The sequence below is a fragment of the Haliotis cracherodii genome, unplaced genomic scaffold (genome assembly GCF_022045235.1).
Source record: "Haliotis cracherodii isolate W230 unplaced genomic scaffold, xgHalCrac1.p SCAF_2, whole genome shotgun sequence".
NCBI lineage: Eukaryota > Metazoa > Mollusca > Gastropoda > Lepetellida > Haliotidae > Haliotis > Haliotis cracherodii.
Genome location: NW_027266275.1, coordinates 43,053,249 through 43,067,752, shown reverse-complemented (window position 1 = coordinate 43,067,752; position 14,504 = coordinate 43,053,249). Strand labels below are relative to the sequence as shown.

General features: G+C 43.6%; 1 protein-coding gene across 2 annotated transcripts in view; it reads right to left on the bottom strand.

The window, feature by feature from the left end:
* Positions 1-3,675: 3,675 nt before the first annotated feature.
* The window catches only part of LOC139468129 (dual 3',5'-cyclic-AMP and -GMP phosphodiesterase 11-like), a 154,654-nt gene continuing 143,825 nt past the window's right edge, over positions 3,676-14,504 (bottom strand). For both annotated transcript variants that reach the window (XM_071249890.1, XM_071249891.1), the window contains 3 exons: positions 8,844-8,918; positions 7,233-7,316; positions 3,676-4,628 (listed from right to left, as the gene is read on the bottom strand). In XM_071249890.1, the coding sequence (XP_071105991.1) occupies positions 4,461-4,628; positions 7,233-7,316; positions 8,844-8,918 (327 nt within the window). In that variant the 3' untranslated portion in view covers positions 3,676-4,460. The remainder of the gene's footprint in view (positions 4,629-7,232; positions 7,317-8,843; positions 8,919-14,504) is intronic.

Sequence of the window (14,504 nt, the reverse complement as noted above, 5' to 3'; positions counted from 1 at the left end):
ACACATCTTCACACAGGTTCAGCCCATCACACATCTACACACACAGGTTCAGCCCATCACACATCTACACACACAGGTTCAGCCCATCACACATCTTCACACAGGTTCAGCCCATCACACATAGATTCAGCCCATCACACATCTTCATGCAGGTTCAGCCTATCACACATAGGTTCAGCCCATCACACATCATCACACACCAGTATTCTGTGTGGTAACCTGTGTGTGCTGGCTGACACAATGACAAACATAGACATGTTCAGCAATATACACATCCACTTACAGGTATTTACTCACAAGTCAGTGATCTATAAAAAGAAACAAATAAATATAACAAGTAGACTCAAGGCTAAATAAATGCACCATCAACAAGAAACATACATTTGTCATTTGGAAGGTACTTGTTGCCATAAACAGTGGGTAGTAACCATCGCTCTGACCAACACATAACCCAGGTTACAACTTGTGTGGATTTCATATTATGCCATATTAGAATCTGAATAATTGGTACTGCATAAAACAGATGACTTCACATATGATACATCATACATAATCTTGTCATAATCACTTTTGATACTTTGACATTTAAGTATATGAAGCATGTACTGCACAGGACAGTATGCAGAGCGTCCAGTACATGTGGACTTGTGGCAGCTGGGATCACAACTCACTACAGTGTGCCAGTGTACAACTACGACATACAGACTTCTATGTAACATTGTACGGTCAGTTGTACAGGATCCTGTCCAACAGTCAACATCATATGGATAGGACCATTAAGTCATTGGTACTTAATTACATCAAAATAGTACAACTGTACACTAGTGTGGAGTTTGTTCCTAGCTCCAAAGCAATAAAATACATTTAACAGTATAGTCAAAATGCAAACATAAATTGTTTGACATGACATCGGTTGCCCTTGACAGCATACCGATCATGTGACAACATGTAATAAGGCAGTTGAAGTTGCTTTGAAATGCAAGTCATAACAAACCGTTGATTTCAGCGTGAGATTTCTCCCAGTTGGATCTACCTCAAGAGATGACGATGTTGTCCAGTGGCTTTACTATGGGGCATACTTCAGTTGCTCAACATTCACACATCATACGGACATATTACTGTCTGACAGATCTCACACTGTATCAGTCTGATATACATCTCACACAGTGGCACAGATTCATCTGAAACAGTCTGATATAAATCTCACACAGTGGCACAGATTCATCTGAAACAGTCTGATACACATCTCACACAGTGGCACAGATTCATCTGAAACAGTCTGATATACATCTCACACAGTGGCACAGATTCATCTGAAACAGTCTGATACACATCTCACACAGTGGCACAGATTCATCTGAAACAGTCTGATATACATCTCACACAGTGGCACAGATTCATCTGAAACAGTCTGATATACATCTCACACAGTGGCACAGATTCATCTGAAACAGTCTGATATACATCTCACACAGTGGCACAGATTCATCTGAAACAGTCTCATACACATCTCACACAGTGGCATATAAGAGACCTCAGTTTGATATGGATATCACAGTCTGATATGGATGCCACACAGTCTGATATGGATGCAACACAGTCTGATATGGTTGCCACACCCTGATATCACACAGTCTGATATGGATATCACACAGACTGATATGGATATCACACAGTCTGATATGAATATCACAGTCTGATATGGATGCCACACAGTCTGATATGGATGCAACACAGTCTGATATGGTTGCCACACTCTGATATCACACAGTCTGATATGGATAGCACACAGTCTGATATGGATATCACACAGTCTGATATGGATATCACACAGTCTGATATGGATGCAACACAGTCTGATATGGTTGCCACACAGTCTGATATGGATGCAACACAGTCTGATATGGTTGCCACACTCTGATATCACACAGTCTGATATGGATGCAACACAGTCTGATATGGTTGCAACACAGTCTGATATGGATGCAACACAGTCTGATATGGTTGCCACACCCTGATATCACACAGTCTGATATGGATGCAACACAGTCTGATATGGTTGCAACACAGTCTGATATGGTTACCACACCCTGATATCACACAGTCTGATATGGATATCACACAGACTGATATGGATTTCACACAGTCTGATATGGATATCACAGTCTGATATGGATGCCATGCAGTCTGATATGGATGCAACACAGTCTGATATGGTTGCCACACCCTGATATCACACAGTCTGATATGGATAGCACACAGACTGATATGGATATCACAGTCTGATATGGATGCCACACAGTCTGATATGGATGCAACAGTCTGATATGGTTGCCACACCCTGATATCACACAGTCTGATATGGATAGCACACAGACTGATATGGATAGCACACAGTCTGATATGGATATCACAGTCTGATATGGATGCCACGCAGTCTGATATGGATGCCACACAGTCTGATATGGATAGCACACAATCTGATATGGATGGCACACAGTCTGATATGGATAGCACACAGTCTGATATGGATGTCACACAGTCTGATATGGATAGCACACAATCTGATATGGATGGCACAATCTATTGTGCATGCCACACAGTCTGATATGGATATCACAGTCTGATATGAATATCGCACAGTCTGATACAGATCCTTCAGTCTGATATGGATGGCACACAGTCTGATATGGATACCACACCGTCTGATATGGATATCAGACAGTCTAATACAGATCCTTCTTATATGGATAGCACACAGTCTGATATGGATATCACACAGCCTGATATGGATATCACTCAGTCTGATATGGATGGCACACAGTCTGATATTGATACCACACAGTCTGATATGGATGCCGCAGTCTGACATTTATGCCACACTCGATATGAATGCCAAATAGTCTGATATGGATGCCACACAGTGTGATATGGATAGCACACAGTATGATATGGATATCACACAGTATGATATAAATATCACACAGTCTAATATGATATCACATGGTCTGATATGACTAGCGCACAGTCTGATATGAATAGCACATAGTCTGCTATGGATGCCACACAGTATGATATGAATAGCACATAGTCTGATATGCATAGCACACAGTATGATATGAATAGCACACAGTCTGATATGGATGCCACACAGTCTGATATGAATAGCACATAGTCTGCTATGGATGCCGCACAGTATGATATGAATAGCACATAGTCTGATATGCATAGCACACAGTATGATATGAATAGCACACAGTCTGATATGAATAGCACACAGTCTGATATGGATGCCACACAGTATGATATGAATAGCACACAGTCTGATATGGATAGCACACAGTATGATCTGAATAGCGCACAGTCTGATATGAATAGCACATAGTCTGCTATGGATGCCACACAGTATGATATGAATAGCACATAGTCTGATATGGATAGCACACAGTATGATATGAATAGCACATAGTCTGATATAGATGCCACACAGTATGATATGAATAGCACACAGTCTGATATGGATGCCACACAGTCTGATATGAATAGCACATAGTCTGCTATGGATGCCGCACAGTATGATATGAATAGCACATAGTCTGATATGCATAGCACACAGTATGATATGAATAGCACACAGTCTGATATGAATAGCACACAGTCTGATATGGATGCCACACAGTATGATATGAATAGCACACAGTCTGATATGGATAGCACACAGTATGATCTGAATAGCGCACAGTCTGATATGAATAGCACATAGTCTGCTATGGATGCCACACAGTATGATATGAATAGCACATAGTCTGATATGGATAGCACACAGTATGATATGAATAGCACATAGTCTGATATAGATGCCACACAGTATGATATGAATAGCACACAGTCTGATATGGATGCCACATAGTATGATACTGATCCCACACAACCGATGCCATACAGTTTGATGGGAGTACATCACATTGATCAAATTGACATTTCGATGATACACAAACTGATTCTCATATGTCAAGTGCATTTTTAAAATATCTAACATAACTGATTATCCATATCAAAAGTGGAGAAATATCATTCAAATTCATCTTTATATCACATGTCTAAAACATAAATGTCCACTCTGTCATAAACATTTGACCTGTTACAAATGTGACATTGCTGGTGATATGCTGCAGGCCACTGTCTGCTCCCAAGGCCAAGTCCTACCCGTAATTATGCCCAATGTAAACATCAGACCAAGCCCCACATGGACACACTGTCATGCAGGCATCACCAATCACTTCATGTGTTTAGAATTGACAAAAACCGTTGCTCATATCTGTCACTAACATCACTGGTTGAGTGTGTTCAAGTCTGCCACCAGTATGTTGAAGTGCCTCCCAATCCAGTCGACCTAGCTACACGAATATGAGGTTGATCTTGTGCTGATGACTTCAGGAAGTGCAGCACTTCAGTAACTGTCAGGAGGATCTATCTTCATCTTCATCTTTGTCTTTCTCTGTGTTTTCTGGAGACTGCTCGGAGATCTGCTTCTTGCTCTGTTCCTCTGCTAGCTGTTGCCAGTGCTCTCGGTTCTCTTGACACCCACACAGGAGAGGATCCAAGTTTCCAGATACACGACTGAATGCCTGTGAGAAGAACACAACATCTGAACACAAGACCACTCTGACTCCCTCATGTACATGATACGGGAAGGATTTCCACCCTTATACATGTTGCAGTGTACATCATACGGGACACCCATGGACATCCGTGGTAGAATAGGTCTTCAGCAACCCATGCTTGCTGTACTTGGTTGATACATATCATTGTATCCCAATTGCGTTGATATACGCCTGCAGTGAACATCATATGGGAAGGATTCCCCTTTATACACCCTGCAGTGAACATCATATGGGAAGGATTCCCCTTTATACACCCTGCAGTGAACATCATATGGGAAGGGTTCCCCTTTATACACCCTGCAGTGAACATCATATGGGAAGGGTTCCCCCTTTATACACCCTGCAGAGAACATCATATGGGAAGGGTTCCCCTTTATACACCCTGCAGTGAACATCATATGGGAAGGATTCCGCCTTTATACACCCTGCAGTGAACATCATATGGGAAGGATTCCCCTTTATACACCCTGCAGTGAACATCATATGGGAAGGGTTCCCCCTTTATACACCCTGCAGTGAACATCATATGGGAAGGGTTCGCCTTTATACACCCTGCAGTGAACATCATATGGGAAGGATTCCCCTTTATACACCCTGCAGTGAACATCATATGGGAAGGGTTCCGCCTTTATACACCCTGCAGTGAACATCATATGGGAAGGGTTCCCCTTTATACACCCTGCAGTGAACATCATATGGGAAGGGTTCCTGCTTTATACACCCTGCAGTGAACATCATATGGGAAGGGTTCCCCCTTTATACACCCTGCAGTGAACATCATATGGGAAGGGTTCCCCTTTATACACCCTGCAGTGAATATCATATGGGAAGGATTCCGCCTTTATACACCCTGCAGTGAACATCATATGGGAAGGATTCCCCTTTATACACCCTGCAGTGAACATCATATGGGAAGGGTTCCCCCTTTATACACCCTGCAGTGAACATCATATGGGAAGGGTTCGCCTTTATACACCCTGCAGTGAACATCATATGGGAAGGATTCCCCTTTATACACCCTGCAGTGAACATCATATGGGAAGGATTCCGCCTTTATACACCCTGCAGTGAACATCATATGGGAAGGGTTCCCCTTTATACACCCTGCAGTGAACATCATATGGGAAGGGTTCCCCCTTTATACACCCTGCAGTGAACATCATATGGGAAGGATTCCCCTTTATACACCCTGCAGTGAACATCATATGGGAAGGATTCCCCTTTATACACCCTGCAGTGAACATCATATGGGAAGGGTTCCCCTTTATACACCCTGCAGTGAACATCATATGGGAAGGATTCCCCTTTATACACCCTGCAGTGAACATCATATGGGAAGGATTCCCCTTTATACACCCTGCAGTGAACATCATATGGGAAGGATTCCCCTTTATACACCCTGCAGTGAACATCATATGGGAAGGATTCCCCTTTATACACCCTGCAGTGAACATCATATGGGAAGGATTCCCCTTTATACACCCTGCAGTGAACATCATATGGGAAGGGTTCCGCCTTTATACACCCTGCAGTGAACATCATATGGGAAGGATTCCCCTTTATACACCCTGCAGTGAACATCATATGGGAAGGGTTCCGCCTTTATACACCCTGCAGTGAACATCATATGGGAAGGATTCCCCTTTATACACCCTGCAGTGAACATCATATGGGAAGGGTTCCTCCTTTATACACCCTGCAGTGAACATCATATGGGAAGGATTCCCCTTTATACACCCTGCAGTGAACATCATATGGGAAGGGTTCCCCCTTTATACACCCTGCAGTGAACATCATATGGGAAGGGTTCCCCTTTATACACCCTGCAGTGAACATCATATGGGAAGGATTCCCCTTTATACACCCTGCAGTGAACATCATATGGGAAGGATTCCCCTTTATACACCCTGCAGTGAACATCATATGGGAAGGGTTCCCCCTTTATACACCCTGCAGTGAACATCATATGGGAAGGATTCCCCTTTATACACCCTGCAGTGAACATCATATGGGAAGGATTCCCCTTTATACACCCTGCAGTGAACATCATATGGGAAGGGTTCCCCCTTTATACACCCTGCAGTGAACATCATATGGGAAGGATTCCCCTTTATACACCCTGCAGTGAACATCATATGGGAAGGGTTCCCCCTTTATACACCCTGCAGTGAACATCATATAGAAAGGATTTCAACCTTATCCACTGTAAAGTTAATATAATCTGGGAAGTATATAGGATTTTACAAAATATCTTTGTTACCTGTGTTACACCTTTAATAAATCAACTTGATTGTATTTCCTTATACCTGTTCCTGTGTGTTGTCTTTGTGCTAAACAAAAAGTGGACTACATTAACATGCTTAAACATACACTTTTCTGTACTCCTTGTCCATTTACGCCTCCCCTAGTGATGCCCCTGAATCCTACTATTATAAGCAGGTCCTTCCATGTGTGAATGACCCATACATTTGACAGCAGGCTACACCATGTTTTATTATGGTTGTTGTCCACCATCTTTATGCAGTGTCCCATTTTACACTTAATGCTTTTAGGTGCAACATCACTAACCTCATAAACAGGCATACAGATGTTGTCTATGAAGCCCACTTGCATAGCCGGCAGCTTGTCCTTCTGAGTCCGGTCCATCATCGCCTGTGCATACATCCACACAGATCACTTATAAAAGTATTTGCATAAAATGATGAAAACAGAAGCACAACAGAAGCACCAACATCCTTTCCTACTGAGGGGATGGCTGTGAAGTGTAGCTGAGTTCATCTCTCACCTGATGACTCAATCTACGCAAGGGATTGTGAAAGCCAACCAAGAGTTATGATCTGAGGTGACTTCACAAGGGTGTATTATCCTCGAGAATGTATCCACTATATAGGGGCTACTTGAACACATTTTTCAATAACTAAAATATGGCTTGCCATTGTTGATGGGCCTATTATGAGCAAACAGAGCCCAGAATAAAGAAAAGAGTATGATTTTCTGAACATTATTTTTAATGCAAAGCTATCAACTCTCATGTACATTCAATTTACAGAATTAACATATTAATTACAATGTCACTGCACAAGCTGTGTCCAGGATATCATCAGTATGACCACGGACCTATATTATACAAGTCCGTGGTATGACAGATCCGTCACACCATACACAGGAAGTTGATTTTGATGCAGCATAAAGTGTGGCAAACATGTTATTATTAGGCTGTCGTATCAGACTGTCATAATTTTCTGAAGGCAACTACATACAGTCAAATATTTGGAGAGTATTAGCTTTCTCTAAAAATAACAAAAAACGCAGTCATTAGACATGAATGGTGAATCCAAGTCCCCTTCCTAGATCAACTCTATATGTAGAGCCAGCTATGTAAATCAGTGGACAATAACTTGAAAACCTTAACATGTATAGGAAAGTCTGGCATTCATTATGCCACATCTAGTTGATTTGTATACAAAGTTTCACGGAGAAACAAACCACACCCTCAACTTGGTCATAGTCAAAACTGTTTCCATAAAATAACAAAATATATATATAAAAATAGTGCCACTTCTATCAGCATTCATATGCAAATGTTTTCAGTATAAATCAGGACAATCAAACGATTTGAAAATAATTAAATAAGATTGTTATCATCCAAAGAAAACTTTTACTTGCCAAAGTTCAGTTACTCAGTGAAGCAATTTACAGAATTTAGAGAGCTAAGTATGCATTTTGAGAGAATTTAAGAGCATGGTCTAAAAACAAGGTCAAAATATGAAATACTGTGTAAAACAGAACATCAGTGATGAGTCCTACTACTAAACATACACCAACTTGTATTACATTTTGAACAAAAAAACAAAAATTGGATTTTAAACCATTTGAACAAAATTAGGGTCATCATTGGTCCTGTGTTTGCAAGGTTTAATGAAGATAAGGATTAGTGATTGTTTGGGAGGGCTTCTCCAGAAAAGAACTGGATGGACAGATGGATGGACGGATGGATTGATTGATGGATGGAAGGAAGGGCAGATGGACATGCTGATAGCAATACACCCTACATTATATTCCTGGGGCATAACAATTGATGAAAGTTTACAATTTATAACATACAGCATTCCCTCAGTTGACAAAGGTATGTGTACCAGTGAAACTATACACAGTGAAAGTCTGTTCTTAATACATTACCATAGGCTCTATCTTCAGCTCTGATCTCTCAATATCTCCTTGTTCAAAGAATTCACTAGCAACTAGCTCTGCAACCTGTTAACACATATTGGTTAAGTCTTTTTAAAGAGTTTGATTACAAAAACACATGTGATGACAAGGTACCCTCCCAATTGTCAGACGGCTTATACCGGGCTTGGTTAAGGTTGAGTGCACTAGTAATTGTTCCTTGTTTACCTTAGTGTAAAGTGGAACAGCCCTACACAAATGACAGAAACCAAATCATTATTGTTCAACCCAGCTTGAGCAAATGTCCAACTGCATCCCAAAATTCAAGTAGTCTTCTGCCCAGTGCACAACTTCTCCTTCAGATGCAGCAGTCTCCCTCAGACTGTCTGTACACCTTCCTGTGTGGGGGAGCAGCAGTCTCCCTCAGACTGTCTGTACACCTTCCTGGGTGGGGGAGCAGCAATCTCCCTCAGACTGTCTGTACACCTTCCTGGACGGGGGAGCAGCAGTCTCCCTCAGACTGTCTGTACACCTCCCTGTGTGGGGGTGCAGCAGTCTCCCTCAGACTGTCTGTACACCTTCCTGGGTGGGGGAGCAGCAGCCTCCCTCAGACTGTCTGTACACCTTCCTGGGTGGGGGAGCGTGGGGGAGCAGCAGCCTCCCTCAGACTGTCTGTACACCTTCCTGGGTGGGGGAGCAGCAGTCTCCCTCAGACTGTCTGTACACCTCCCTGTGTGGGGGTGCAGCAGTCTCCCTCAGACTGTCTGTACACCTTCCTGGGTGGGGGAGCAGCAGCCTCCCTCAGACTGTCTGTACACCTTCCTGGGTGGGGGAGCGTGGGGGAGCAGCAGCCTCCCTCAGACTGTCTGTACACCTTCCTGGGTGGGGGAGCAGCAGTCTCCCTCAGACTGTCTGTACACCTTCCTGGGTCGGGGAGCAGCAATCTCCCTCAGACTGTCTGTACACCTCCCTGTGTGGGGGTGCAGCAGTCTCCCCTCAGTCTGTACACCTTCCTGGGTGGGGGAGCAGCAGCCTCCCTCAGACTGTCTGTACACCTTCCTGGGTGGGGGAGCGTGGGGGAGCAGCAGCCTCCCTCAGACTGTCTGTACACCTTCCTGGGTGGGGGAGCAGCAGCCTCCCTCAGACTGTCTGTACACCTTCCTGGGTCGGGGAGCAGCAATCTCCCTCAGACTGTCTGTACACCTTCCTGGGTGGGGGAGCAGCACCAGAGTCTATCTGGCCAACTTAGCACCTTCTGACTTCTCAATCTCTGGAACCAGTTCAACAACTCTGAAGAAGTTAGGGTGCTGATATGGGAAACTGTGATTTCCACGACTATAGAAACCCTTGGATTAAATGGAAAATGTGATGATTCTTCATAAAAGAGGTCTCTTACGTAATGGGGAAAAGTGGCTTGTAAATGGTAAAGAGCTAGCAGTGGTGAATGAATTATGTCACTTTTCTGTATGCGAACATGCGTTCATGCGTAAAGGCCTAAAGGTCATGAATGTCTTGTATTAAATATAAAGTTGTGTAATTTTACGTTAAAGACATGTCAATTATTTGATCCATTCGTAACTTTCACAACGTGTTATGAATGTGAAGTTTGGAGTGTTAAAAGTAAACCTGATATTGGTATTGTAGATATTGTGCTCTTTGTAAACAACATTTAACATTGATGTTATCGAGGATGAGTCTAATATCTTATTAATATGTCTAAAGTTCAACAATTATAGAGTAACATATATGACTGAATATTACTGGCAAAACCCAAGTGAAGATTATTATTATATTATAATTATTATTATACATTTATAACCTGCAGGGACCCAGGTACTAGTATCTGATCAAATGTATTTTTTTAATTTGTTCCCTGACCAGTGGATCCGTTTGCATTCCAGTTACCATTTTCAACTCCATGGGGAGTATACAACACAAGCCGCCTACGGGCTCTAGAGGGTTTTTACAGCCACCTCATATATTGGGCACCCATTCCCTCCTGGGTGAACAGAGGCACATTTGAACTAAGTCGCTTGTCCAGGGTGACACCACACGTTTTGACACTTGAGTTGCAGGTGTATGTACGCATTTGTGATTCCACCATCTGGTCATCTACCATCGGATGAGGTTTTTTTTTGAGTGCACAGGGTGGAGGTACTGCACACAAGGGGAAGTGACAACATTGTAAAGACCTGTAAACATTGATGGTCAATCAATCAATCTTTTATTTCTAAAAAAAAACCACCCATGGTAGTACAGGAGAAAAAGTTTCATAACATGTTTTGATAATATTTTATTAATTAATATTGAACAAGATGACAGTTATACTGTACAAATATTTGGTGACATTTGAACATTTTCTTCAAAATTTTTATGAACATTTAAACAGAATCACATACATAAACAAGCATACATATATACAGTCACACTCAAAGCTACTTATCTATTACACATATGAATTTTGAAAGGCTCTTGATTTCTTTTACAGTTCTGGTACACAACAATTTTTGGTGTTGTATTATATTAGGAAACTGTGTATATTTAATTGAGATAAGTTTAGATCAAGATTCACGGAACACTTCACATTTAAATAGGTAGTGGAATTCATCGGCTATAGCTGGTGATATACAATGTTAAATTCCTAAAATGTCCTAAGTTCTCTATCTCTACATGCCAACGGCCAACTTCAACAAACACATGTACAGGTTCCATGTTTCACAATAGGATAATAAATTTGCTAAGGTGGGAGAAGAAAGATTCCAAATGATGGGATATCTATTAAATATTTATAATGATATCCTTTTGAACTTCTCTCGAAGTCAGATCTCCAATTTTGATATAGCTGATCTCTTAATGTTTTTTTTCTATGTGAGCAGTTAGCCACTGGCTGGAGACACTTGCTGGGTCATACAATACGTAGTACAAACCACAGTCACTAAGTATTTGCCTCACATTTCTTATCCAGGCATTTTGTTCATTGTTATATAAAATATGCAAATGAGCAAACCTATAGATCAGTTGTGATAATTTTGGTGCAGTTTATGCCAAAAACTAACAACCCATTTAGCAGCATAAATCGATAAAGGTATTCTACCTAGTTCTCTATAGATTTAGTTTAAGGAATTTAAAATGAGTCTTTTCAATTATGTTCATATTTTCGTATGCCCAAATTTCACAGCCATTTTAATAATATCCATTATGTATTTTAATGCTTTTTTATTCTTTCTAGCATTTAATTCACTTGAGAAGAATGCAAAATATTTTCTATTAAAGGTCAAACGATTTATAAACATATACTGAGTCCAATAAGTTGTGTTTGATCTTTGCCCGACTGCTTATGTTCTATGGAGCAGCTTTTTCAGCGATACACAACACAAGGAGCTGGGCACAGATCAAACACAACTTATTGGACACAATCATAATCTGGTTCTTCTGTATCACCTAATGAGTTGGAGTATCTTACTCTGCTCACCGTTGGGAGATGCTCATCAATTAAGTAGGCATAGGTAAGACAAGGTAGTGATACTGGTACACCTCACTGACTGACCTGTCTGATGCCTGGCACGTCGGACAATTGGGAAGTCTGACAATTGGGAGTGAAGCGATGACAAACATGAGAACCATAGAAATAAGCAGGGTAAAATGTAGTCCTTCCATCAAACCATGTGTAAAGGTCAGGTAACAGACACACTCAGCGAGCACACACTCAGCAGCACACAGGGGATGTAACAGACACACCCGGCCAGCACACAGGGGATGTAACAGACACATCCGGCCAGCACACAGGGGATGTAACAGACACACCCGGCCAGCACACAGGGGATGTAACAGACACACCCGGCCAGCACACAGGGGATGTAACAGACACACCTGGCCAGCACACAGGGGATGTAACAGACACACTTGGCCAGCACACGGGGGATGTAACAGACACACTCAGCCAGCACACAGGGGATGTAACAGACACACTTGGCCAGCACACAGGGGATGTAACAGACACACCTGGCCAGCACACAGGGGATGTAACAGACACACTTGGCCAGCACACAGGGGATGTAACAGACACACTAAGCCAGCACACAGGGGATGTAACAGACACATCCGGCCAGCACACAGGGGATGTAACAGACACACTAAGCCAGCACACAGGGGATGTAACAGACACTTGGCCAGCACACAGGGGATGTAACAGACACACCCGGCCAGCACAGAGGGGATGTAACAGACACATCCGGCCAGCACACAGGGGATGTAACAGACACACCTGGCCAGCACACAGGGGATGTAACAGACACACTTGGCCAGCACACAGGGGATGTAACAGACACACCTGGCCAGCACACAGGGGATGTAACAGACACACCTGGCCAGCACACAGGGGATGTAACAGACACACCTGGCCAGCACACAGGGGATGTAACAGACACACTTGGCCAGCACACAGGGGATGTAACAGACACACTCAGCCAGCACACAGGGGATGTAACAGACACACTCAGCCAGCACACAGGGGATGTAACAGACACACCTGGCCAGCACACAGGGGATGTAACAGACACATCCGGCCAGCACACAGGGGATGTAACAGACACACCTGGCCAGCACACAGGGGATGTAACAGACACACTTGGCCAGCACACAGGGGATGTAACAGACACACCTGGCCAGCACACAGGGGATGTAACAGACACACCTGGCCAGCACACAGGGGATGTAACAGACACACCTGGCCAGCACACAGGGGATGTAACAGACACATCCGGCCAGCACACAGGGGATGTAACAGACACACTCAGCCAGCACACAGGGGATGTAACAGACACACCCGGCCAGCACACAGGGGATGTAACAGACACACTAAGCCAGCACACAGGGGATGTAACAGACACACTCAGCAGCACACAGGGGATGTAACAGACACACCTGGCCAGCACACAGGGGATGTAACAGACACACTTGGCCAGCACACAGGGGATGTAACAGACACACTAAGCCAGCACAGAGGGGATGTAACAGACACACTCGGCCAGCACACAGGGGATGTAACAGACACACCTGGCCAGCACACAGGGGATGTAACAGACACACTTGGCCAGCACACAGGGGATGTAACAGACACACTAAGCCAGCACACAGGGGATGTAACAGACACATCCGGCCAGCACACAGGGGATGTAACAGACACACTAAGCCAGCACACAGGGGATGTAACAGACACACTTGGCCAGCACACAGGGGATGTAACAGACACACCCGGCCAGCACACAGGGGATGTAACAGACACATCCGGCCAGCACACAGGGGATGTAACAGACACACCTGGCCAGCACACAGGGGATGTAACAGACACACTAAGCCAGCACACGGGGGATGTAACAGACACACCCGGCCAGCACACAGGGGATGTAACAGACACACCTGGCCAGCACACAGGGGATGTAACAGACACACTAAGCCAGCACACGGGGGATGTAACAGACACACCCGGCCAGCACACAGGGGATGTAACAGACACACTAAGCCAGCACACAGGGGATGTAACAGACACACTTGGCCAGCACACGGGGGATGTAACAGACACACTCAGCCAGCACACAGGGGATGTAACAGACACACTCGGCCAGCACACAGGATATAACAGCCACACCCGGCCAGCACTCACAGGTTATTTTA